This window comes from Eumetopias jubatus, unplaced genomic scaffold (genome assembly GCF_037043125.1).
Source record: "Eumetopias jubatus isolate StellerSeaLion01/CBP00866 unplaced genomic scaffold, mEumJub1_p1.0 scaffold_6, whole genome shotgun sequence".
Classification (NCBI taxonomy): domain Eukaryota; kingdom Metazoa; phylum Chordata; class Mammalia; order Carnivora; family Otariidae; genus Eumetopias; species Eumetopias jubatus.
Window position 1 is genome coordinate 119,956,846 of NW_028274812.1, and position 26,812 is coordinate 119,983,657.

At 47.9% G+C, this 26,812-nt stretch overlaps 2 protein-coding genes across 3 annotated transcripts; both read left to right on the forward strand.

Moving 5' to 3' along the window:
- The first annotated feature begins 15,301 nt into the window (after positions 1 to 15,301).
- FKBPL (FKBP prolyl isomerase like) lies at positions 15,302 to 16,867 on the forward strand. Its single transcript, XM_028120618.2, has 2 exons — positions 15,302 to 15,466; positions 15,726 to 16,867. The coding sequence occupies exon 2, from the start codon at positions 15,798 to 15,800 to the stop codon at positions 16,845 to 16,847; it is 1,050 nt and encodes a 349-aa protein (XP_027976419.1). The 5' UTR covers positions 15,302 to 15,466; positions 15,726 to 15,797; the 3' UTR covers positions 16,848 to 16,867.
- A 518-nt stretch (positions 16,868 to 17,385) lies between these two features.
- ATF6B (activating transcription factor 6 beta) lies at positions 17,386 to 26,812 on the forward strand. Of its 2 annotated transcripts, none has more exons than XM_088024065.1 (18): positions 17,386 to 17,497; positions 17,866 to 17,945; positions 18,084 to 18,162; positions 18,662 to 18,753; positions 19,261 to 19,396; positions 21,730 to 21,815; positions 21,958 to 22,093; positions 22,177 to 22,308; positions 22,465 to 22,598; positions 23,281 to 23,466; positions 23,568 to 23,659; positions 24,061 to 24,240; positions 24,402 to 24,509; positions 24,663 to 24,744; positions 24,951 to 25,021; positions 25,245 to 25,356; positions 25,495 to 25,579; positions 26,101 to 26,812. In XM_088024065.1, exons 1-18 carry the CDS (start codon positions 17,407 to 17,409, stop codon positions 26,328 to 26,330), a joined length of 2,112 nt encoding a protein of 703 aa, XP_087880191.1. In that variant the 5' UTR covers positions 17,386 to 17,406; the 3' UTR covers positions 26,331 to 26,812. The 2 variants fall into 2 exon arrangements, with proteins under 2 accessions (XP_087880191.1, XP_087880192.1); XM_088024066.1 differs by having other exon boundaries at positions 17,386 to 17,488.

Below are 26,812 nucleotides of genomic sequence, written 5' to 3' on the forward strand. Positions count from 1 at the left end.
CAGGGTGGCAGAGAAAAGATGCCAACTGCCTACAGCTGTTCCTGCCTTTGAGCCAGAGGGTGGCAAACAATTTCGATTAGAGCCCTACGTGGTTTGTTGTACCTGTAAAAGCAAAGGGAGCAGAGTGCTAAGGGAGGCCATCTCAATCCATTCAGGTTGCTGTAACAAAAATACTAGACTGGGTGGCTTATAAGCAGCAGAAATTTATTTCTCACAGTTCTGTAGGCTGGAAGTCTGAGAGCATAGCAGAGTCGGGTGAGGGCCCTCTTCTGAGTTACAGACTTATCATTGTATCCTTACTGGTTAAGGGGCAAGGGAGCTCTATAGGGTCTCTTTTATAAGAGCCCTAATCCCATTCATGTGAGCTCCACCCTCTTGACCTAAGCACCTTCCAAAGACCCCACCTCCTAAAACCATCAAATTATGCATTATGATTTCAACATATGAGTTTTGGAGGGACCACAAACATTCAGAACACAGCAGAGCCCCAGGGAGGAGATCACTAGGCTCTGAAAGTCCAGCTGGAGCTAGTTGCCCTCTCCTAGCCTGAGGTCAACCAGGAGGCCTCTGGTGGGGGTGGGGGCGGTGCATAAGCAGTGGACTCAGTATCTTCAGCTGTACACCTGCAGGCCGGGGTTCTATGCTGAATTTGTGCATTCATACAACATGAGTCTGCAGGATGCTGGCGTGACATCTGCTGAAACAAGGGATGCGATCACTGACCTCATGGGTTTTAGGATCTAGAAGGAACGCCATCCACTGAGACAGGAGCCGTGGGAGGAGGATGGGATGGAGTAGGGAAATTGTGAGCTCTCCTTTGGACGTTTCAGATCTTACGTGCTTCGCTCACCAAACAGATTGAAAAGAGAATTCACATTTGCAGCTTCCGCTTCCTCACCACCTACTCACTAGCTGACCCCCCCCCCCTTAAATAAGTATTGTCAGGGATGTGTCTGTGTCTCTTTCTTTCATACCCACTATTTCTTAACCCTTTTTTTTTTAATTTCTTAACCCTTTAAAATATTCTTCCACTCCCCACTCTACTGAAACTGCTCTCTCAAATCGTACCCAATGACCAGAAGTTACCAAGAACCAAAATCAATGGTATTTGCAGAGTATGTGCACACTGCCTCTCTGAACCCTCCTAGGTCTGTCCCTTGACCCTAGACTCTCCACTCCCTCGGTCCAGGGACATGTAATCTTTGCCCCCATCTACTTCCGCACATACTTCTAATCATCCCCCTCCTCCTCTCCTCTCCTTTTTTCTCCTCCCTTCTCCTAAGTATCCATCTCTAGGTTTTTTCCTTTTCTGAGACGTTCCCTTAAAAATCTCATCTACTCCAGACTCAGATATCATTTCTAACTAAATGTTTCTCTGCCATAGACTGAGTGTTTGTGTTCTCCCCCAAATTCATATATTGGAATCTAATCCTAGTGTGATATGGGGCCTTTGGGAGGTGATTAGGTCATGAGAACAGACCCTCATGAATGGGACTAGTACCCTTCTAAATGAGACCCCAGAGAGTTCCGTTGCCCCTTCCACCACATGAGGACACAGTGAGAATTCAACCTTCTATGTCCCAGAAGGGGCTCTCACCCTATACCAAGTCTGCCAGCACCTGGATCTTGGACTTTCCAGTCTCCAGAACTGTGAGGCATTTCTGTTGTTTATAAGCCACGCAGTTTATGGTATTTTGTTATAGCAGTCTGAGTTGACTGAGACATTCTCCAACCTATATATATGTAGGCATTCTTCCAGCGCCAGTGGAATATGGCCACATGGACCACGCTGCTGATCCTCTAAATTTGGCATGTTCCAAACCAAAATTATGAAATGCCATGGAAAACCTGCTTCCCTGTTTCTGTTAATGGCACCATTTCCCCATCACCCTTGTCTGAAAACTTGAGGCTTCCTCCATCTTCCTCCTGCCTTTACTTTTGGTGTACTGTCAAGCCAAATCAATTCTATCATCATAATATCTTTTGAATCTGTAACTTTTCCTCAGCCCTTGTCTGAAAAATGACCTCATCTAGGATTGCTGCAACAGCTCTTCTAAAAGGTCACCCTACTTCTTGCCTCTTGCAGCTCCCGGTTTCCCTCAACACTGCTGTCCCTAAACACATTTCTTTTATAGCTCCACTGCTCAAAAGCCCTTCAAGATTCCCTATTGCTTACTCAATTATTTATAAAATTGTAATCTGGCCTTCAACCCCTTCCATAATTTAAAAACATCCAGCTTTCTCTCTTCAACCTAATCTCCAACCAAACTGAATTACTTATCATTCCCACCCCCAGGTCCTTGCCCAGCTGTTCTCAAATCTTAGACCTCATTCTCTAAACTCTATCTCTTACAAACCAAATTGTTTGCTGCTTGTCAGGTGTTTCAGACCACATCTGAGCTTGTGCTCATGATGTTCTCCTCCTTCACATCTGCATCTCCACTTGGCCAAAACTTCAGGACTCAGATTAATTCACCCCCTGACTCAAGCCAGAAGGAATTTCTCTCCTATGGTTTGAACTAAAGCAGTGGTTTCTATAAACAGAGCTCCAGACATTCCTTGGAGCACAGATTCTCATCCCTGGCTATACATTAGAGTCACCTGGGAGCATTTAAAAATCCCAAAGCCCAGGTCACATCCTGAACCAATTAAATCACAATCTCCGGAGGTGGGACTCAGGCATCAATATTTCTTTAGACATCCTCAGATAATTCCAAGGGGTAGCTAAGGTTGGGAATTACAGGCTTAAAGGCAGTTTAGGGACCACAAAGGGAGAAGGGGGAAGCCCAAAAGGTGTGGCTTCAACTAGAGCAACATTCGTTAACAGAAAGTTCTGCAGGTCTAACACTATACATTGTTTACTTTATCTGCATTTTCCCATCTCTTCCCACCTGAGATCTTGATGCACACGTCTTACTTTGAGAGCTGCTTGAAGGCAGGAGCCAAATTTGGCTTTTCTCTGGTTTTTAGATCCTCATCGGATAAAACCTCTTGTACCAATCTTTGAACTCAATTGAATGGAAGAGAATTAGGCAGAGGAAGAAGTGACTCACAATGACTTCTTCCAGATCACTTCACCCAGACTCCTGGAGCCTGGAGACATATTCATTTGATTCTGGAGTGAAGTGAAGGCATATTCCAATTTGATTCTCCACCCACTTTATCTCAATTCCCTCCCAGCATGGTGCCCTTGGTTCTTGCACCACCATGGACAGAGATTCCATCCTCTGGGAGAGGCTCTGGCCCCTTCTGACATCTACACGGGAGATTTAATTCCCCCATGATTTGATTCTGGGTCATCATTCCCCCTAATTCATATTGAAAATTTAGTACCTAGGTTACTGTCTTCCTCTCTACCACCACCTCTGTCATTTCATTATTTTGGGTGGCTTTGATATCCCTGTAGATAACCATCTAGCATAATGGTCAGGTCCTGGCCTTCCTCACTTCCACGGAGGTTTTTCCCCACTCCTTAGCCACTCTTCTCCCGCTGTCATACCTTCAACTTGGTTACCATCAATAACAGCCACCTCTCCCAAATCTGTTCAGTCTTTGCATGTCACCCCCTCCTCCACTCAGCATTCCATTCCAAAATTCTTCAATCCCATGAAAGATCTTCCAACCATCAACTCTCTCACACTTCATTATATTTGATCCCCTCAATTTTTCATTCCCCTCATTACCCAGTGTAGATCCCAAGGTTCAACACTACCATCACCTCTCAGCCCTTGCCCTATATTCTTGGCCCTTCTCCTTCAGACACATTTTAGCCCTGGTTAAATGCAACTCTGCCTGTTCCACACCTGCACCCAGCAGCTGAATGTGTCTGAGGAAAAACACACAGTCATATTGACTGGTCTCACTTCCTTTCAGTCCTCAGAATGGCCTGCTCACATTTCCCCAGGCAGTTCACATTCCCCAAATCTGAGACCACAATTTCACAAGATGATGACCTTTCTTCCTATTCAGTGAGAAAATAGAAATTTTCAGAAGACAGATGTCAAAGAGGTCACTGCCTATGTTCTCCTCTAGGATTTTGATGGATTCCTGTCTCACATTGAGGTCTTTCAACCATTTTGAGTTTATCTTGGTGTATGGTGTTAGAGAATGGTCGAGTTTCACTCTTCTGTATATAGCTGTCCAATTTTCCCAACACCATTTATTGAAGAGACTGTCTTTTTTCCATTGCATATTTTTTCCTGCTTTGTTGAAGATTATTTGACCATAGAGTTGAGGGTCCATTTCTGGGCTCTCTATTCTGTTCCATTGGTCTATATGTCTGTTTTTGTGCCAGTACCATGCTGTCTTGATGATCACTGCTTTGTAATATAGCTTGAAATAGGGCAATGTGATGCCCCCAGCTTTCTTTTTCTTTTTCAACATTTCCTTGGTGATTCGGGGTCTTTTCTGATTCCATACAAATTTTAGGATTGTTTGTTCCAGCACTTTGAAAAATGTCATTGGAATGGGCCAAAGACATGAACAGACATTTTTCCAAAGAAGACATCCAAATGGCCAACAGACACATGAAAAAGTGCTCAACATCGCTCGGCATCAGGGAAATCCAAATCAAAACCTCAATGAGATACCACCTCACACCAGTCAGAAGGGCTAACATTAACAAGTCAGGAAACGACAGATGTTGGTGGGGATGCGGAGAAAGGGGAACCAACCTACACTGTTGGTGGGAATGCAAGCTGGTTCAGCCACTCTGGAAAACAGTATGGAAATTCCTCAAAAAGTTGAAAATAGAGCTACCATACGACCCAGCAGCTGCACTACTGGGTATTTACCCCAAAGATACAAATGGAGGGATCCGAAGGGGTACGTGCACCCCAATGTTTATAGCAGCAATGTCCACAATAGCCAAACTGTGGAAAGAGCCAAGATGTCCATCAACAGATGAATGGATAAAGAAGATGTGGTATATATATAAATGGAATATTATGCAGCCATCAAAAGGAATGAAATCTTGCCATTTGCAACAACATGGATGGAACTGGAGGGTGTTATGTTGAGTGAAATAAGTCAATCAGAGAAAGACATGTATCCTATGACCTCACTGATATGAAGAATTCTTAATCTCAGGAAACCAACCAAGGGTTGCTGGAGTGGTGGGGGGTGGGAGGGATGGGGTGGCTGGGTGATAGACATTGGGGAGGGTATGTGCTATGGTGAGCACTGTGAATTGTGTAAGACTGTTGAATCATAGACCTGTACTTCTGAAACAATTAATACATTATATGTTAAAAAAAAGAAGAAGAAGAAGATAGCAGGAAGGGAAAAATGAAGGGGGGGAAATGGGAGGGGGAGATGAACCATGAGAGACTATGGACTCTGAGAAACTAACTGAGGGTTCCAGAGGGGAGGAGGTGGGGGGATGGGTTAGCCTGGTGATGAGTATTAAAGAGGGCACGTACTGCATGGAGCACTGGGTGTTATGCACAAACAATGAATCATGGAACACTCCATCAAAAACTAATGATGTAATGTGTGATGATTAACATAACAAAAAAAAGAAGAAGAAAAATGTCATTGGAATTTTTGATCGGGATGTCATAGAAGGTATTGATTGCTCTGGGCAACATAGACTGTTTTTTTTTAAGATTTTATTTATTTATTTGACAGAGAGAAACACAGTGAGAGAGGGAACACAGCAGAGGGAGTGGGAGAGGGAGAAGCAGGCTTCCTGCAGAGCAGGGAGCCCAATGCGGGGCTCGATCCCAGGACCATGGGATCATGACCTGAGCCAAAAACAGACACTTAATGACTGAGCCACCCAGGCTCCCCCAACATAGACATTTTAACATTTTATTCTTCCAATCCATGAGCATGGAGTGTTTTTCCATCTTTTTGTGTCTTTTCGAGATACATCTCCAAAGTCTAGTGAAACAAAAACAAAAATGAACTTTGGGGACTTCTGTGCAGCAAAGGAAACAGTCAACAAAACAAAGAGGCAACCCACAGAATGGGAGAAGATATTTACAAATGACACTACAGATAAAGGGCTGGTATCCAAGATCTGTAAAGAACTTCTCAAACTCAACACCCAAAAACCAAATAATCAAGTCAAAAAATGGGCAGAAGACATGAACAGACACTTCACAAAAGAAGACATACAAATGGCTAACAGACACCTGAAAAAATGTTCATCATCATTAGCCATCAGGGAAATTCAAATCAAAACCACATTGAGATACCACCTTACACCAGTTAGAATGGAAAAAATGGATGAGGCAAGAAACAACAAATGTTGGAGAGGTTGTGGAGAAAGGGGAACCCTCTTACACTGTTGGTGGGAATGCAAGTTGGTACAGCCACTTTGGAAAACAGTGTGGAGGTGCCTCAGAAAATTTAAAAATAAAGTTACCCCATGACCCAGCAACTGCACTCCTGGGTATTTACCGCAAAGACACAGATGTAGTGAAAAGAAAGGCCATATGCACCCCAATGTTCATAGCAGCAATGTCCGCAATAGCCAAACTGAAAAGAGCCGAGATGCCCTTCAACAGTTGAATGAATGAAGAAGACGTGGTCCATATATACAATGGAATATTACTCAGCCATCAGAAAGAATGAATACCCAACTTTTACATCAACATGGATGGGACTGGAGGAGATTATGTTAAGTGAAATAAGTCAAGCAGAGGAAGTCAATTATCATATGGTTTCACTTATTTGTGGAACCTAAAGAATAGCATGGAGGACATTAGGAGAAGGAAGGGAAAAATGAAGGGGGGGAGTCGGAGGGAGAGATGAACCATGAGAGATTATGGACTCTGAGGAACAAACTGAGGGTTTTAGAGGGGAGGGGTGGGGGGATGGGTTAGCCCGGTGATGGGTATTAAGGAGGGCACGTACTGCATGGAGCACTGGGTGTCATATGCAAACAATAAATCATGGAACACTACATCAAAAACTAATGATGTACTGTATGGTGAATAACATTACATAATAAAATTAAATTTAATTAAATTAAATTTAATTTAATTTAATTTAATTAAAAAAAGAAAGAAATTTTCAGAAGAGAACTTCCTCCTGGTTTCACCCCCAAATCTACTAGGCCACTTGCATCTCGGCTGTATTTATTGCCTTCTCCTTGTTACTGCAGAGAAGCTGACCTGCTTCCAGCCACCACCCCATCTGTGTACTGGGATCCTGTCCCTTCTCACCTCTCAGAAACAGGACTCTTGAAATTAACTCCTATCTCTCCTGCACAATCAGTTTCCCTCTCTTTACTGAAACATTCCCATCATCATGCAAAGATGTTGTAATAATATACCTCGTCTTTGAGAAGGAAAAAAAAAGCCCACCTCATTTTTTTCTACTCATCTATGCAGTGAAAGCACAACATTCAGAATAGTGGATACCCCTTGGCAGGAGAGGAATTCCAATCAGAGAGGAGTATACATAGGGAACTTTAACAATAACAGGAAGATTTTCTTTTCTCTCTTTAAAAATTTATTTATTTATTTTAGAGAGACAGAGCGAGGGGGTGGGGCACAGAGAGAAAGGAGCAAAGAGCATGACACACAGCTTGATCCCAGGACCCTGAAATCATGACCTGAGCAGAAATCAAGAGTCAGATGCTTAACAGACTCAGCCACCCAGGCGCCCCAGAAAGATTTTCTTTCTTTTTTTTTTTTTAAGATTTTATTTATTTTTTTGACAGAGAGAGACACAGCAAGAGAGGGAACACAAGCAGGGAGAGTGGGAGAGGGAGAGAGAGAAGCAGGCTCCCTGCTGAGCAGGGAGCCCGATGCAGGGCTCGATCCCAGGACCCTGGGACCATGACCTGAGCCGAAGGCAGACGCTTAACGACTGAGCCACCCAGGCGCCCCAAAGATTTTATTTCTTAAGCAGCATGATGTTCATTAAATTACTTTGTAATATATATGCACCAAGATTGAGAAACCCTGGGCTAGACCACCAGCAACTTTTGACACAGCTGAATGATCCTTCCTCTTTGAAATGCTTTCTTCACTTTAATACTCTTTCTGGATCCAATTAAAGAAAGTATTATATTCCCTAGTTCTTTATTTTCTGCTCCTTCTGTCTTCACTGACCACTCCTACTTCTCTTCTAGACTCCCACATATTACAGGGCCTCAGGACTCTTCCCTTGATCCACTCCCTAATCCAAGCTCCCATGCTACCATTGTTCCTTGACTAGCCCCTTAACTGGATTTTCTCCTTCCATTTTTGACTGATACAGTCCTTCCCCCATGCAGAAATCAGAGTGATCTTTTAAATCACCAGATGATATCACTCACCTTGCTTAAACCTTCTGATGGCTACCATTTATACACTTAGAACAAAATCCAAAATACTCACATTGGCCTATGAAGCCTGCCTGAACTTGTTCTTCTCTACCTCTTTGACTTCATCTCCTCCCGCCTCTTGCCTTGCTTACTCTGCTCCACCCACTCTGGCCTCCTTGCTGTTCTCATAACTCCTATGAATTTAACATAAAAATCCTATTCCCTCCTGCCTTGGGGCCTTTGCACTCCTGTTTTTATCTTCCTGGACACTCTTCCTCCAGTTATCTGCGCACCTGTTCCCTTACAGCATGCATGTCTTTACACAAATATCACCACCACAAGGAGGCTTTCCCGCATCACTTGATTAAAAACAGCACAATGCCTGGTATTGTGGTCAATACCAATAATGCATGGTCAAGATTCAGTAAAGAGCAGCTTTTATCATTAAATGTTTCACTGTGGAAAAGTCTGCCTTTCACAGCTTCATCCTGCCTGAAAACCCTGCCTATAAGGGATATACAAGCAAAATGTTTTGGGAGCAAAGAGGAGGGAGGAACAATTTTGACATAAATCCCAGCAGAACTAAAACCACAGAAACCACCAAAGCTAAACAGAAGGAGAAATTTATTTAGCCTTTGGAAAGCTAGAATTTGTGTCTCTCATGCTGATGATAAATGGCAGAGAGTAAGTGCAGCATATGGTTCCATGTGGTGAGTATGGAATGCAGGGGAATGTGAGGGTATAAAAAATTCCAACCAGTTTGATGCCTTGTGACAGGGCAGCCTGCACTGAGTATTGAAACAGTCTGGGAAAGCTGAGATTGACAAGCCAGAGATGAATAATACTGACTGTAAAGTGGCTTTCATTTCCTTATCTCGCCTGCCTTGTATTGCTTCCTTCACCTGCAATAAATCCTTTCTATCTCTGCAGATCAAAATTACGGCCATCCTCCAAGGCTCAACCCTCTGGACTCCTTTTCAGATCACCCCCAGTTGGAAATAACTTCCCTGCCACTTACCACTTTCACTATTGCATCTGGAGCTTTTGTTAACTATGACACCTTACCCTTTATTAGACTGCTTGTGGGGATCTCTGTATTTATATCCATTTTTCTTATTTATTATTTTAATTAACATATAATGTATTGTTGGTTTCAGAGGTACAGGTCTGTGATTCATCAGCCTTATATAATACCCAGTGCTCACTACATCACATGCCCTCCTTATGTCCATCCCCCAGTTACCCCATCCCTCCACCCCCCTCCCCTTCAGCAACCCTCAGTTGGTTTCCTATGATTAAGAGTCTCCTATGGTTTATTTCCCTCTCTGGTTTCATCTTGTTTTATTTTTTCCTCTCTTCCCCGATGATCCTCTGTTTTGTTTCTTAAGTTCCACATATCAGTGAGATCATATGATAATTGTCTTTCTCTGATTGACTTATTTCACTCAGCATAATACCCTCTAGTTCCATCCACATCATTGCAAATGGCAAGATTTCAATTTTTGATGGCTGCGTAATATACAATTGTGTGTGTGTGTGTGTGTGTGTGTGTGTACCATATCTTCTTTATCCTTTCATCTGTTGATGGATATCTAGTCTCTTTCCATAGTTCGGCTATTGTGGACATTGCTGCTATGAACATTGGGGTTCAGGTGCCCCCTCGGATCATTACATTTGTATCTTATAAATACCCAGTAGTGCAATTGCTGGGTCATAGGGTAGCTCTATTTTCAACTTTTTGTATCTCCATGTTTCGTTAACAAATTCTGAGTACACAGTAAAGATTATTGAATGAATAAGAATCTTACTTCACCCAGGGCAGGTGTCACATGCTATGTGTGTTTGAAGACAACAGGTAACAACCACCAGCTCACAAATTATCATGCACCAGCTCCTGAACCTCTTCTCGGTTTCTGCCATCAGGTTAGATCTTTGATGAAAGCAAAACAATGCCCCCATGGAGCAGGAACAGACCCATAAGAAACTGATGGTTGCCAGAGGGGAGGGGGCCGGGGGGTGGGCAAAGTGTGTGAAGGGTAACAGGGGATACAGGCTTCCAGTTATGGAATGAATAAGTCACAGGGATAAAAGGTACATCATAGGGGATATGGTCAATGGTATTATAATAGTGTTGTATGAGTGACAGATGACCTCTACACTTGTGTGAGCATGGCATAACATATAGACCTATCCAATCATTACATCATATGCTTGAAACTAATGTAACATTGTGTGTCAACTATACTTCAATTAAAAAAAAACCCACACACAAAATGCCCTTATGGAATAGGGCAAGGAGAGTAGCAGAATATGGCTAGGTCCTCTGAGCCACCTTGGAAGGAGGTGACTCAGAAAGAAGGAAAGACGGACAGAGGTGACGCCAGGTGGGATTTAAAAACATTTACAGGTAAATCCTCAGAAACTTGTCAAATATGGGTCTTTCCCTCAGAATGATCTTCAACAGCATTAAGTGCCCCCTGTAATGACTTGGATGAAGGGAGAATTTTTCCAGCACAGGAGTTATTGTCCATAATCACAGATTGCAGAAGCAGTGACCCCCCCACCACCCAAGTCCTTCCATTCTCCCAGATGTCCCTTTGACGTTGACTTTCCTAACATAGAGTCTTCCTTAATCTCATTCCCTTTCCAGGGGTTCCTGTGTGCTGCTCCCCCGCCCCCATCCCTCTCACCTGAGGCAGGGGAAATGTCTTAGACAGACACAGGGTAAGTCATGTCCCAAAGCATCCATACAATTAGGTGTTGGTGAGGTTTGTCCTTGCAACACCAAAAGAAGAAAGAGAACAGAGGACATTTGTAGTAGGAGGTTGGAATTGAGTCTAGTCACTTGGAGAAGGTTCCTTTTCATCTCCTCCCCTCAAGGCTGCTCTTCTTCCAGTTCATTCTCAAATCTTTAGGGGAAAGAGAAAGGAAACATTACTCCTTCCTCACTCCCCCATCCAAGCTTCTACCCCAACAGGTAAGCAAAATTTCACTTGTCATCCTCTTTTTATGTCCTCCTCAGATCCCATGTTCTCTAGTCAGGCCTGGGGATATAATCCTCCTAGCTTGTTTCCCTGCTTCTCTTCCTGATTCCTCAGTGACTATCTCTAGGGAGCTGAGCCCCAGCATAATGAGACTCAAGGGGCAGGGAACCAGAAGAGAGCAAGCAGTGAGTCAGTTAACACTCATGCAGCAACACTTTGTGGAAGAACCAATGCTCTTCCCCATTTCTGAGCTCTCCACATCTTGGTCCCTTCCTACTCCTCAAGTTGAAACCTGGGGGAGTCTAAAGATCCACGGATTTCTCCTCTGAGGATTCTGAGTCCTCTTTTGTAAAACTTAAATTCTGTGTTTTCATTTTGATGAAATTCGAATTTTATTTATTTAAAAATAAAAATATTTTCATTTTGGATGATTTGGATTACTTTTCTTAGGAGTTTATGTGCCTATATTTGTATGTGTTTCTAGTCAGGTGACAAGGGATCACCTGAAGAGACACAGTCGACCACTTAATTCAGTGGTTTTCAATATGGGATCTATATAGAACTGAGATTCAGTTCTAACTCATTCTTTGAAGGGCAGCAAAAAATGTCTCACCCCCAAGAAATACCCCCTAATCCTTCATCCACTCTCATAGCATCTCACATGTTATGTGTGTTTGAAGACAACGGGTAACAACCACCAGCTCACAAATTATCATGCACCAGCTCCTGAACCTCTTCTCGGTTTCTGCCATCAGGTTAGATCTTTGATGAAAGCAAAACAATGCCCCCATGGAGCAGGAACAGACCCATAAGAAACTGATGGGTCTTATGCCACTGTAATTAGTGCCACTGTAATTAGTATTCCCTTGGCCAGACTAGAAGTTCCCTGAGATCAGGGACTGTGTCAGTCTCATTCATCTACATATCCCCACTTCCTAGCACGCTGCCTGGAACATAGCAGGTGCTCAAGAAGTATTTGTTGAATGAATGAATGAATGAATGAGATGACACAAAAGAAATAGAGACAAGGCCTCTGTCCTGCAGAGTCTGTTGGAACTGAAACATAAACAGACAAAATAAGAGAACATTACAAAGCAATATATTTGTAGCAGAGTAGTTTCTTTTCATTGAGAGAAGCTGATCTTTGAAGGGTCATCATAGTGGCCCTCTCAGTTAAGGCACACAATACTAATTAGCAAACTTTGTCCAAGGATTAGGGCACAATCAAACCTTTTGTGACTCCTTCTAGACATCCTGCCTTTTCCAAAAATCCTTGAAATGGAAAGGGAGAAAAGGTGGATTAATTTTCAATAGGAGGCCAAGGATCACAAGAATCAGAGTATTTAGCCATAAGGGAAGAGGTGGCAGTGGGCTAAGGTTATTCTGACACAGAACCCAGAAATAAAACTTGAGAAAAAGTCTAGGTTAGTGACGTGAGTCTCAATACAAAACAGGGAGAGGACTGTCTTGACACAGTTCTGTGTGTACTGATGAAACTACCTCCCCTTCTGGCTGTCCTGGCATGGTCCTTGTAGTCTGGGGCACAAGGTCAGGTTATCAGAGAGCAAACTGAATAAGGAGCCAAAGTGAGGTACTAAGAATGGGATTCTCCTTCCCTGAAGAGCTGTGGTGGCCCAGCCTGTGCTGGGAGCTGGTCAAGCAGGCTGAATCACAAAAGGGACCTACATCTTTTATAGGAGGAGAAGGACCAGTTTTCCACTCACACACCCAATGGGGCAGGTTTTACCAGTTATATATGCAAAATATAGTACAAACTGAAGGGGCACAGAGCAAGCGTGACAAGAACGGGGTGAGTTATTCTAGAATCATGCTATTCAAATTGTGGTCCATGGATCAGCAGCATCACCATCCAAGATCTCGTTAGAAATGCAGAATCAGCACAAATGAACTATCAGGACTTCATCAAGATAAAAAGGTCTTGCACAGCAAAGGAAACAGTCAACAAAACTAAGAGGCAACCGACAGAATGGGAGAAGAGATTTGCAAATGTCTTATCAGAAAAGGGGCTAGTATCCAAAATCCATAAAGAACTTATCAAACTCTACACCCAGAAAACAAATAATCTAGTCAAGAAATGGGCAGAAGACATGAGCAGACATTTCTCTAAAGGAGAAAAACAAATGGCCAACAGACACATGAAAAAATGCTCAACATCACTTGGCATCAGGGAAATACAAATCAAAACCATAACGAGATATGTCCTTACACCAGTCAGAATGGCTAAAGTTAATAACTCAGGAAACAACAGATGTTGGCGAAGATGTGGAGAAAGGGGAACCCTCCTACACTGTTGGTGGGAATGCAAACTAGTGCAGCCACTCTGGAAAACAGTATGGAGGTTCCTCAAAAAGTTGGAAATAGATCTACCCTATGACCCAGCAATTGCACTACTAGGTATTTATCCAAAAGACACAAACATAGTGATTCGAAGGGGCACCTGCACCCCAATGTTTATAGCAGCAATGTCCACAATAGCCAAACTATGGAAAAACCCCAGATGTCCATCGACAGATGAATGGATAAAGTGATATATATACAGAATGGAATACTACTCAGCCATCAAAGAGAATGAAATCTAGCCATTTGCAAGGACGTGGTGAAACTAGAGGGTATTACGTTAAGCGAAATAAGTTAGCCAGAAAAAGACAATTATCATATGAATTCACTCATGTGGAATTTAAGAAACAAAACAGATGAACATAGGGGAAGGGAAGGAAAAATAAAATAAGATGAAAACAGAGAGGGAGGCAAACCATAAGAGACTCTTAACCTTAGGAAACAAACTGAGAGGGCGCCTGGGTGGCTCAGATGGTTGAGTGTCTGCCTTCGGCTCAGGTCATGATCCCAGAGTCCTGGGATCAAGTCCCGCATCGGGCTCCCTGCTCCTTGGGAGCCTCCTTCTCCCTCTGCCTCTCTCTCTCTGTCTCTCATGAATAAATAACATCTTAAAAAAAAAAAAGGAAACAAACTGAGGGTTGCTGGAGGGGAGGGGGTGGGAGGAGGGGGTACTTGGGTGATGGGCATTAAGGAGGGCAGGTGATATAATGAGCACTGGATATTATATGCAACTGATGAATCACTAAATTCTGCCCTTGAAACTAATAATACAGTAAATGTTAGCTAAACTGAATTTAAATAAAGAATTTAAAAATTTTTAAGTAAAAGAGCATCTCTTGAAAAGTAGTTCAAAACAGGTTGAAAAATAGGGCAGAGAAAACTCCAAGTCAAGAGGAGCTAAGGAAACATGATTAAGTGGCATGTGATATCCTGGGCAGGATCCTGGGACAGAAAAAGGTCAATGGGCAAAAAGTAAGAAATCTGAATACAGTAGACTTTAGAGAAAGGAAGGGAGGGAGGGGGGAGGAAGGAGAGAAAGAAGGAGGAAGGGAGGGAAGAAAGGAGGGAGGGAGGGAGGGGGGGAAGGAAGTGCAGAGTCATAGACCCCACTTCCAGACTTCCTAAATCACAACCTGAGATTGAACAGGTTCCCCAGGTGATGTGCATGCACATCAAAGTTTTGAAAAGCACTAAGATTTCCTGAGGAAAAAGACTTGAAAGCCAATGATGAATATGAGGGAACAGGTAAGGAGAAGCTTCAGGTGATCCCACAAGGGCATAGGGGCAGCTGGGGAGAAAGGGGCCTGATGAGGATTTCTCTTGCAGCACCCTGGACTGAAGGGTGGAAGGAACAGGCTGGGTGGCTCTGGAAGGGAGCCCTGAACCAAGCATAAGAAGAATAGCACAGGTGGGCCTGAGGTCTTCAGATAAAAAGACTGCTACCGCTACCATTCCCTCACTCTCCCTCATGAACCCCAATTTCCCATTCCAGGACTTCTCCAGACTTTTAGTCTCAATAACCTGGCCAGTCGGACCCCGCCTAGTTCGGTTTGATTCGGCCAGGATCGGTTGCTAAGGCCTAGAGCTTCCCGGTTGCGGGGAGGGGAAATGATGTCACGTCAAAAAGGCGGGCCAACCAGCCCTCTCCGTCCTCGGGATTGGCTGCCAGGAATTTGATTACATTCGCAGCCTCGCGGGCTCCAGCGTTAGCTGTCATTGTCCCCAGATGCTCCTGGCCCTCGGCCGTCCTCTCCGCCTGGAGCAAGACTCTGAGGACTGTACTCAGGAAGCACTTAGCTCCGGAAGGAGAGGGGATTCAAATGGTCCGGCTACTGCCACCAGGCTAGGCGTTTTGGCCGCCCAGGTACTTTTTGACTCGATCGGGTGTCCGTAGTTGGGGCAGCTACCCGAACCGCAGGGATTTGTGGAATTTATAGTTCTGGATTAGGTCTGGATTAGTTCGTGGGTGGACTGGAGGAGGCTCGAGCCCGACAGAGATTTTTGAAGGAAAAAAAAATAATACTTTGAGGACTGGGGGCCTGGGTCCCAGAAGGACGGGAGAGGACGAAAAGGGAATCTAAATAAGAAGCCTGCCGTTAGCATTGTTTTGGTTTTCTTTTTAGGTGCTGACCTGAGACTGATATCCCATTCGACCAAAACTGTTCACCCACGGTGGAAGGGACCAGGCAAGCCAAATGGAGACGCCACCGGTCAATCCAATGGGAGAGAAGGACACCTCTCAACCACAACAACAATGGGAAAAGAACCCCCAGGAGAACCTTGATTCAACTGCCCAGATTAGGCAGCAGCCCCAAGACCCTCCTACTGATATCCTTGAGCTGAGAGTGAGCCCAAATCCAGTCAGCCAAATTCTAGAGAAACCTCAAGGGACTGAAAAACTGGCCTCTGGACTTCAAGGAGACTCTGCGAAGTCTCATGGATCAACCAGTGAGATGCCAGAGCCCCTTCAAACTTCTGATCTCTGGTACTGTCCCGATGGGAGCTTTGTTAAGAAGATCATAATCCGTGGCCATGGCTTGGACAAACCCAAGCTAGGCTCCTGCTGCCGGGTACTGGCTTTTGGGTTTCCTTTTGGGTCAGGACTGCCAGAGGGCTGGACAGAGATAACTATGGGGTTAGGCCCATGGAGGGAGGGGACTTGGGGGGAGCTCATAGAGAAATGCCTGGAGTCCATGTGTCAAGGTGAGGAGGCAGAGCTTCAGCTCTCTGAGCACTCTGAATCTCCTTTCAGGCTCACACTGGCCTCCTTCACTCAGGGCAGGGACTCCTGGGAGCTGGAGGCTGGTGAGAAGGAAGCCCTGGCCAGGGAAGAACGTGCAAGGGGCACAGAATTATTTCGAGCTGGGAACCCCGAAGGGGCTGCCAGATGCTACGGACGGGCTCTTCGGCTGCTGCTGACTTTACCCCCACCTGGCCCTCCAGAACGAACTGTTCTTCATGCCAACCTGGCTGCCTGTCAGTTGTTGCTAGGGCAGCCCCAGTTGGCTGCCCAGAGCTGTGACCGAGTGCTGGAGCGGGAGCCTGACCATTTAAAGGCCTTGTACCGAAGGGGGGTTGCCCAGGCTGCCCTTGGGAACCTTGAAAAAGCAACTGCTGACCTCAGGAAGGTGCTGGCGGTAGACCCAAAAAACCGGGCAGCCCAGGAGGAGCTGGGAAAGGTGATCATTCAGGGGAAGAAACAAGATGCAGGGCTGGCTCAGGGTCTGCGCAAGATGTTTGGCTGATTAAAAGTTAAATTTTAAAAGAGACAGGAACCTGTGAATTGTGGTTTATCCTGTGAGATTTTGCGGAGACCCAGAGGGAGGGTTTCAGCCCATGTCCCATTCCCAGCTTTTGCCTTCCTAGGGAAATAGCAGTGGTCTCAGTGCGCCTCTTTCCCTCCTTTACCAATAAAAAGCCATATGATCACGTGTGCTACATTTTGGGGGGCTCATCCATATCCGAGGATGAATGCAAGATACATAAACTACTAAATTTAGGACTGCCGGGGAGATGGAAGGCCTTTAAAGCCCAGGAACTACAACTCCCAGGCTCGCGCTGGTTGGCTCCTGTTCGGCGCATGCGCAAACCGTGGTCCTGGTGAGTGGGAGTGCTATCCTCCTGCCGCGCTCCCATTGGCCCGGCCTGTCCAGCCGCCTTATGTATTCAGCACCCAGGTCTCTTACTGGTCGGTAGAGCCTCCAGGACGCCCCCCCCCTTTTTTTTAAGAGTCCACTGATTAGTTGATGACGGGGGGGGGCGGGCCTTGGGAACGGTCTCAGGGTTGGGGGGCGGGAGGGAAAGATGGCGGAACTGATGCTCCTCAGCGAGATTGCGGACCCAACACGTTTTTTCACGGACAACTTGCTGAGCCCGGAGGACTGGGGTCTGCAGAGTGAGGCCTTGGGGAGGGAGGAGGGCTGTGGCATGCTGTGCTCCTGAGGCACGCAGGGAGGAAGCGGAGGTCTACAGAAGAAGGCTGGGCAAATACGGAATCCATCACCCGAAGGAGGGCGGAGCAGGGGGGCTCGTCATGCTTTCGGGGGATGCGGGAGTTGGGAAAGACCTCCGCTCCCCACGGAAACGTCGAGTTGTTCCGGGGTGGGGGAAGGAGGGGCTGAAGTTCTTTGGCTGTATCACGTTTCAAGTGGGCGGGCGGTAGGTCTGGCTGAGCCGAGCCAATGAGGGATGGGCCCAGGGCTGTGTGTGGATCTGTAGGCTGGGCCACCGGACGACCCCCCTGAAGCTCTGCATCTCTTGCAGACAGCACTTTGTACACTGGCCTGGATGATGTGGCGGAGGAGCAGACGCAGCTCTTCCGCTGCCCAGAGCAGGATGTCCCGGTATTGCGCCCCCAGCTTTGTCTCTAATCTTTGGCGGGTGGGAGTTGCCCTGGAACCAGGACTCAGCCCCAGACCAGAGCTCATGGAGCTGTTCAATCTTCTGCACGTTCTTGCCGTCTAATGTCCTCCTTTATTCAGTTTGGCAGCAGCTCCCTGGACGTGGGGATGGATGTCAGCCCCCCTGAACCACCTTGGGACCCCCTGCCTATCTTCCCAGGTAAGATATCCTTTCTGAGGGGCGCCTGGGTGGCTCAGTTGGTTGAATGTCTGCCTTCTGCCTTCGGCTCAGGTCATGATCTCAGGGTCCTGGGATGGAGCCTGCATCAGGCTCCCTGCTCAGCGGGGAGTCTGCTTCTCCCTCTGCCCTGCCCTCCATTCTCTCTCTCTCTCTCTCAAATAAATAAATAAAATCTTTAAATATATATATATGTGTATATATATATACACACATGTGTGTATATATATATATCCTTTGTGATTCCCTCATCCTTCCAAAACCCTCTCTTTCCACTGTTTCCCCGGAACTGTGGAACTCCCTGGATCCTCACACCTCCTCTTCGTAAGTGCCTGTGCACTCACTCCTCTCTCCTTCAGTCCCTTATTATGTGTTCTTTTCCCTTTGCCCCAGGTGAGGGATCCCCACCTCCATGTCTTTAGCCACTTTTTGGACTTCTCAGGCTCTGCCTCCTGCTGATTCCCTAACCCTTTTCTTCCAGATCTTCAGGTGAAGTCTGAGCCATCCTCCCCCTGCTCCTCTTCCTCCCTCAGCTCCGAATCATCCCATCTTTCCACAGAACCCTCCAGCCAGGTGAGAGCCATCTCCCTCCTTCTGTTTGTGGCAGGGACTGTGTTCCATTCCCTTCACCCACAGATGCTGAGAAAATGTTTTGTGTGCTATAGGTCATAGAGTGGTGGTGGTGCCTTTGAATTTCTTTAATATTCTCCTTTTACATGTCTTTGCTGTGGTTGTCTAAAAAGATGGAGTCTTTTTAACATACAGAGATATGTAGCAGCCATGGTGGGGCTGGGAAGAAGAGAGCCGTTAACTGCTGAGAATTCTAGAATTGCTCTTGCCCAAGTTGTCCACTCTAAGGCAATATTTAAAATCATGAGACCTCATCAACCCTCCCAGAAATAAAGTAGAAAGAGAAAACGAGGGGCCAGAGACAGCTTTGGGAGATGCTTAATACCATTCAAACCAGAATGTCAGATAATTAGTAAGCTCTAAAGCTTTTGTTCTTGGTCTTGCTCTCAACACCTTCCCTTGTTTTCTTTTTTGTGCCCCCCCCTCACTTCACCTCCCACTCTCACCTAGGCCTCTGGTGTAGGAGAGGTGCTGGTTGTGAAGACAGAGTCCTTGGCACCCCCACTCTGCCTCCTAGGAGATGATCCAACATCCCCGTTTGAAACCGTCCAGATCAATGTGGGTCCCACCTCTGATGACCCCTCAGGTAATAACAGCCTTCCACCACCCCCAGGCTTTACCAAGGCAGAGTATGTGTGTGTGTAGATGGGGGAGGGGATGCAGGCAACAGAACAGGGAGGAAAAGATGGGGAGGGGAAATGGCAGATGACCAGGAAATTTAGGCCAGGAAGGGGAGGGATAATTTTAGGAAACCACAGCAAAGGCAGCCCTGAAGAGATGGGGATGGTTTTTCTTTTTTTTCTTTTTTCCTAATCCCTAGTATCCTGTTGTGTGATTTAACTTCTCTTGCCTTGCATTTAAAAAAAAAAACAAAAAAACTTATGGACAGGTTGGGGCATATTTATTTATTACTTTTCCCCCAATGTTTTATTAGAAAATTTTTCAAACATACAGAAGAGCTGAAATACCATATACCCAACTCCTAGATTCTACAATTAACATTATTTGTGCTATTTTTAAGTGTTGCCAAGTTTATTTCCTCTTCCGTGTTTACACAGTAAACATTTATTGAGCACCTACTCCATGCCACATACTGGACAGGGTGCTGGGGCTGCAAAGATGAAAAAGATGTGAGCACCACGCTGACCCGAGAATCCTGTAGTGTGGTAGGAGGGGAAGGACACGCACCAGTCACTGAAGGTGTGTGGGCATTCTGGGATCGACATCACAGGGTGCCACAAAAGCTCATAAGAGGGGCAGCTCACCTGATGGGGGCTGGATCAAGGATGTGCTCCTGGAGGAAGGGTTTCCTGAGCCAAGTTTTGAAGGACACACAGAGATTAGCCAGAAGATGAATAGATGAATGTGGAGATGGGTGTGTGTGTCTGTCTAGGGAACTTGTATCGCAGAGTGGATGTGAGGAGGGAGTGGGAAATGGCAAGAAGTTGCAGAAGCTTCAGGGCCAGGTGGGCACCCTGCTAAGGGACTCTTAGCTTTTATCCTGTGGGCAGTTGGGAGCCTCTGAAGAATCAAGCAGGAGAGCAGTGTGATTAGGAAGATGACTCTGGTGGCAGAGTAGAGAGACTGGGTCGTGGAGAGGCAGGACTGGATGCAGTTAATCGAGGAGGATATTTGGATGCCGAAAGGAGGCAGAAGGAATGAAGTAGAATGGATGAATTGCAGTGACTTCCTGCATAGGATTTGAAGAGGATGCCTGGATTTCTTGCTAGGGCAGATTGGTACCATAAGAGCCCGAGCCCCCCGCTCAGAGAGGATGATGAATTCAGTGCTGGGCATGTTGAGTGTGGACTGCAAAGTGGCTTCAGGGTTTCCTGGCACTGCCTCTCTTTGGTTGAACTCCAACCAGAAGCTAGAGGGCATGGGAGTCCAGTGATTTAGTCCATGTTTTCCTCCCCGGCCTCAGAGTGGGGCAGGGAAGAATGCACAGTGGGTCCAGAGAGATAAACAGACCATATCCACACATTATTAAAAGTTACAAAGAGGACAAACAATATAAGGATTGAAAACCTTTTCACGGCAAATTGATTGTTGATGACTTTGCCAAGGAGTCAGATTCTCCCCTAAATAAATTAGGTATCTTTTGAGGGCCTGTGCTTTACCCATCAGTTTGATAGGAAGCATCAGACATAATCCTTTCTTTTGGAGAGTCTCATGAGGTCATAACATGTGGTTAATAATCAAATAGTGGTCACCTCTGAGGAGGGATCTGGGTGGCTGGTGGACAAGGAAGGGAAGGAGATCCACTTCACTGAACTACCCTTTGGTCCTTTGGAGTTTTGTATCATGTGACTGTATTACCTATCCACAAATAAAAGTTAAAATTTTAATATAGCAATATTGGCACTTACATAATTAAGTCCCTAAATGAGTGGTGTGGACCAAAGGTAGTGACAGACTGGTGAGCTTGGGGCTGAGTCTGGCCCTCGGATGAGTTTTATTTTGCCCCCGTGGGGTGATCAGCAAGTCTCACAGATGGACTTAACAGAGACCAGGAAAGCTCAGAAGTGACTGAGTCTTTGCAATTTGGTGCCTGGGAGGGCAAGGGAATTTGTGTGAAGGGACAAGCAGTGAGCCCCATGAGTGGGGCCTGAGAAAGGAAATGACCAGCAGGTACCCAGGGAGTCAGGATCAGGACACGGGAGCAGTCAAGGATAGAAATGCAGACTTGGCTGTTGTTAGCATAGGGACGCATGCTGGCTTCTAGAGGAGAAGAGGAAGTCCTGGGTAAAGAGGTAGGAAGAGAGCCAGCCAGTCAGCAGCCCGTGGCTCCTCCTCCTCCTGGACTGCATGCCTAGAGCCAGCTTTATATTCTGGTACAAGGGGAAAGGACCGTGTCTTCTATCCCCTCTCTCAATCCCCTTCTCCTCCAGTATTTTGTCTCATCCTGACCCCCCACAGATGTCCAGACCAAGGTAGAACCTGTCTCTCCATCCTCCTCCATCAACTCGGAGGCTTCCCTGCTCTCAGCAGAGTCCCCCAACCAGGTGAGCATCAACTTTTCTTTCTCCTTCCAGACCCTCCAGTGAGTTCCTTCTGACTCTCAGAAGTATGAAAGCATTCTCTTTTTCAGCTCCTTCTCCTTGACACTCTTCCTGACTCACATATCTTCTGGAATACCCAACACAGGCTTTTATAGGAGAGGAGGTACTGGAAGTGAAGACAGAGTCACCGTCCCCTCAGGGGTGTCTCCTGCGGGATGTCCTAGGCCCCCCACTTGGAGGTGTCCAGATCAGCATGGGCCCATCCTCCGATGGCTCCTTAGGTAATGGGGCCTCCTGACACCTTGGGATCCCTGGCAAGAGGCCTCTAGTCCTGACCTTCGTTCCTTCCCTCCCCTTCCTTCAGGCAAAGCCCTACCCACCCGGAAGCCACCCCTGCAGCCCAAACCTGTGGTGATAACCACCGTCCCGATGCCACCCAGAGCTGTGCCTCCCAGCACCACCATCCTTTTGCAGCCCCTTGTCCAGCCACCCCCAGGTACTAAAGGCGGTGAGAAGGAGCTGATCTGAATTGACTTTCTCGGGGAGCTCGCAGCCACTGAGGCTCCCAGCGCTTGGGTACTCAGGTGCGGGTGTGGACACAGTAACTCCACGTGACTTACAGCTCTCACCTCCTCCTGTTCACTTGCCCCAGTCTCCCCAGTTGTCCTCATCCAAGGTGCTATTCGGGTCCAGCCTGAGGGACAAGCTGCCCCGGCTCCAAGGCCTGAAAGGAAGAGCATTGTTCCAGCTCCTATGCCTGGGAACTCCTGCCCACCTGAAGTGGATGTAAGTAGTGGGGAGGAGAGGGGTAAGGCTAGTTCATGGGAAGGGAGGAGGCAAGTCTGTCGTGGGAGAGAATTGTTCAATGAGGAGGGAACAAAAAGTGAGGAAGCAAACCCATCAGATGATCCTGAAGGTCAAGTGGATCCCGGTTCATAGACGAGTATCAACATCAACTCTGTGTAGTTTTAAGATCCTTAGTTTTGCTCACTGTAGATGGAGAAACGGGAATGGTGTCCGTAAATCTAAGGCAGGGAAGTCATACTGTGTTATGGTTGTGGCAGTAGTTGGAAGAGGGAGGCTGTTTCCTAGGGAAAACCAAGTAAAGTGTTCTTTAATTATAGCAAGGTGAAGCTGTGGGCCCTTAAAAAGAACTGAGAGAAAAGATCCGCCCCCCCCCCCATCTAAGGAAAGGAACTGAGTTTCCACCAGGAACCAGGATGGAGGAAGTTCTTCCTGCAGTCTGACTTCTCTCAGCTCTGTGGACCACGAGCATGGAGCGGTTGAGAGAAGGGCTCCTTCCTCGAACTGTTTTGGCAGAGAGGAGCAACCCCTCTCTGGCTGTGTAGGTGGAAGGCAGGAGAGTGGCCAGCAGGAGCAGTGGGGTGATCAGCCCCTGAAGTCAGGAAGCATAGTTCCCCTCTCCCGCCCATCTGTCATTCCTCCTTTGGCCCTCCGGGTACCCTAGGCAAAGCTGCTGAAGCGGCAGCAGCGAATGATCAAGAACCGGGAGTCGGCCTGCCAGTCACGGAGGAAGAAGAAAGAGTATCTGCAGGGCCTGGAGGCCCGGCTGCAGGCCGTGCTGGCCGACAACCAGCAGCTCCGCCGGGAAAACGCTGCCCTCCGGCGGCGGCTGGAGGCCCTGCTGGCTGAGGTACGCTGCTCTGTCCTTGGGAGGCCCTTGGGAGGCCCGTGGGAAGACTGGCTCCTCTGGGCCAACTTACCCTCTCTCTCGGCCCTTTCTCCGCACCTTAGAACAGTGAGCTCAAGTTAGGGTCTGGAAACAGGAAGGTGGTCTGCATCATGGTCTTCCTTCTCTTCATTGCCTTCAACTTTGGACCTGTCAGGTGAGACCTTCCTTGCCCCCCAGAGCTTCGGGGTGGAGCCCACCTTGGCACAGGGCCTTTCACCGCACTCACGCCCACATAAGGGCTGGCGTCCTTGACACCGCCGGTGCGTCCGGCCAGTCCCTTCTCATTCCGTCATTTCTGTCAAATGGTGTGTCCTCACCTGGAGCAGATGGTGCTAATAACATTGGCAAAAGTAGTCACTTTTAAGTGCTTGCCGAGTTCCTCAGACTTCCTGGCTCTATGAGGTAGGGATGGTTCTCATTCCTGTCTCACACGTGAGGAGATCCACTCTTGTAGAATAGACTGGAACCCAGACGGGCTGTCTGCAGAGCCCAGGATCTTAAGCGGCCCCCTGATAAAGCCGGAATTCCTCACCCCCTGTCCTTGCTTATCACCAGCATCAGTGAGCCTCCTCCGGCTCCCGTCTCTCCTCGGATGAGCGGAGAGGAACCTCCGCCCCGGAGACACTTGCTGGAGTTCTCAACGCAAGAGCCACTTCAGGGAGTTAAACCCCTCCAGGGTTCCCCCCTGGGCCCTGAGGAGCCCCAGCTCAGCGCTCCAGGCCGGCCAAGTTTCAGGTGAGGAGAGGGCCCTCCCTTTCACCGGTGCTGAGTGGAGCTTCTCCCCAAAAGTTACCTTTTCTATTTGAGGGGAGCCAAAGTTCTCTTGCCATCATTACCCGTTCTGCTGGTGGAGGGCTGCAGCCTCCGATCATCGCCCCCTTCCTGCCTCACTCCAGGAACCTGACAGCCTTCCCCGGGGGTGCCAAGGAGCTACTGCTGAGAGACCTGGACCAGCTCTTCCTCTCCTCTGACTGCCGGCACTTCAACCGGACCGAGTCCCTGAGGTGCGCGGGACTCCGGGTGGGGGCCGCTCCATGGGCGGCCGGTCCAGCTGCGTGTGCTGAAGCACCAGCCCTCCCAGCCCTCCCAGCCCTGTCTTCTCCCTGCTGTGTGCAGGCAGGGCAAGTGGGAGCCTTGCCCCACCTCTGCTTCCCTAGGCTTGCTGATGAGCTGAGCGGCTGGGTCCAGCGTCACCAGAGAGGCCGGCGGAAGATCCCCCACAGAGCCCCAGAGAGACAGGTAGGAAGGGCTGGGGCTGGCTCAAGCAAGGCCCGCTGGAAGACTGAATGGCCTAGGGATTTTGAGTTAGCACCTCGTTGTGGAGGTTTGAGGGATCATTTGGGGTAAGTGGAGGGGTGGGTGTGTGGTGACATCAGCTTCCAGGGGCCGCTCTCTCTCCCTTTTGCCTTCACCCTCTTCACATCCTTAGATACTTCTCCTTCCAGAAGTCTCAGCTACGGAAGAAGTCGCCTCCAGTTAAGGCAGTCCCCACCCAACCCCCCGGGCCCCCAGAGAGGTGAGTCTATGGGGGTGCTTGTCTGTAACTAAGGGAGGTTGCACTCCAAAGAGCTAAACTCCCAGAATCTGTCCTGCGCCCATCGTCATTGCCACCAGTGGCACTGTGCCTTCCTCATCCCCGGGGGTCTCCTGTCTTTTTCTCTCATCCTCTCCCACCTTCCCCAGGGGGACCTGGGCACTGGGCTTAGTTCCTCCCAAATCTTCTTTCCCGACCCGGCTAGGGATTCTGTGGGGCAGCTGCAGCTGTATCGCCACCCGGACCGTTCGCAGCCGGAGTTCCTGGATGCAATTGACCGACGAGAAGACACGTTTTATGTTGTGTCCTTCCGAAGGGTGAGTTCCTCTCTGCCCCATCCCTGTCACCCTGGGGTCCCTAGCAGTCTGTCTTCAGGCTAAGGCTCTAGAGTTGGGGTGGGGAGCCTGTCCACGTCTCTTCCTCCAGCCTCCCAGCCTGGCCCTTTTGTTTCCCAGGACCACTTGCTGCTCCCCGCCATCAGCCACAACAAGACCTCTAGGCCCAAAATGTCCCTGGTGATGCCTGCCATGGCTCCCAATGGTAATCCTCTCCCTGCTGGGTCTGGGGAGGGGTCCTGAAACTGAGGACGGGGGAGGTGCTCATAGATCCAACATGAGGAGTTAAGGGGGAAATGGAGAGAGTGGGCCATTCTGAAGAGAGGCTAGACTCCTGGGTGAGAAGAAGCAGGAAATGGGTGGAGAGAAAAACAGAGCTCGGGAGACATGGGAGGAAGACGAGGGTGCAGGCCGTCCCTTGGTGAGGGTGCTCGAGTAGGTGTGGGCAGAGGGGATAGGCTGGGAACTGCCAGATTCTCACCTCCTGTTTTCTCTTGATGTCCTCTCCCCTGTGACCTCCATCATATGTGTTCTCTGTGACTCATCAATGTCATTTTCTTTTCCTGCCCTTCTCCTCTCCCTGCACCAACTCCATCCCTGACCCTCTCATTGACCTCCTGATGTGGATCTGCCTCCTCACCGTGGCCCCTCCCTCCCTATCCACCTCTACTTTTCTCCTCTGTTTGCCGGCCCTTCTCCTCTTCCTTAACTCCCTCCTTCTCACAGAGACCCTGTCAGGCCGGGGAGCCCCGGGGGACTATGAGGAGATGATGCAGATTGAGTGTGAGGTCATGGACACCAGGGTGATTCACATCAAGACCTCCACGGTACCCCCCTCGCTCCGAAAACAGCCGTCCTCGGCCCCGGGCAATGCCACAGGTGGCCCCTTGCCAGCTTCTGCAGCCGGCCAGGCCCGCCAGGCCTCCCGCCGGCCCCTCTACCTCAGTCACCCCTGACCTCTGCACCTCACCTGACTTAGAGCTGGGCGGGGGCGGGCGGCAGGAGGTGGGGGTGACCAAGTGGGGTTTTTCAAAGTTCTCTGATCCCTGGGCTTGGGGCAATTGGTAAAGGAAAGACGAGGTGTGGGGTTAAGCACTTATGTGGAGATGAGCGGGTTCACCACCCTTCTTGCCCCCTTTTTGGAATATAGGGCTCCTCTCATCTCTCTGAGCCCCTCATTCCTGCTTCTGTCTTTGAGGGTACTGAGTGAGATGAAGTTTTGGGGTGGGTGGCCTCCTACACACTCTTTGTTCTTTTGTTTCTCTATTTGGGGGGGTGGGGTGGAGGTGGGAATTTAGTCCCCAGGAGGGACAAGGGACATTTTTACATTTTGGAGCTAGTCACTGGGAGTAAAGGAGGGGTGGTGGTGGGAGATCAGGTTTATGGATATGTACTATCTTTTATTATTAAATAAACAACTTGGAGGGAGTTGAAGGAA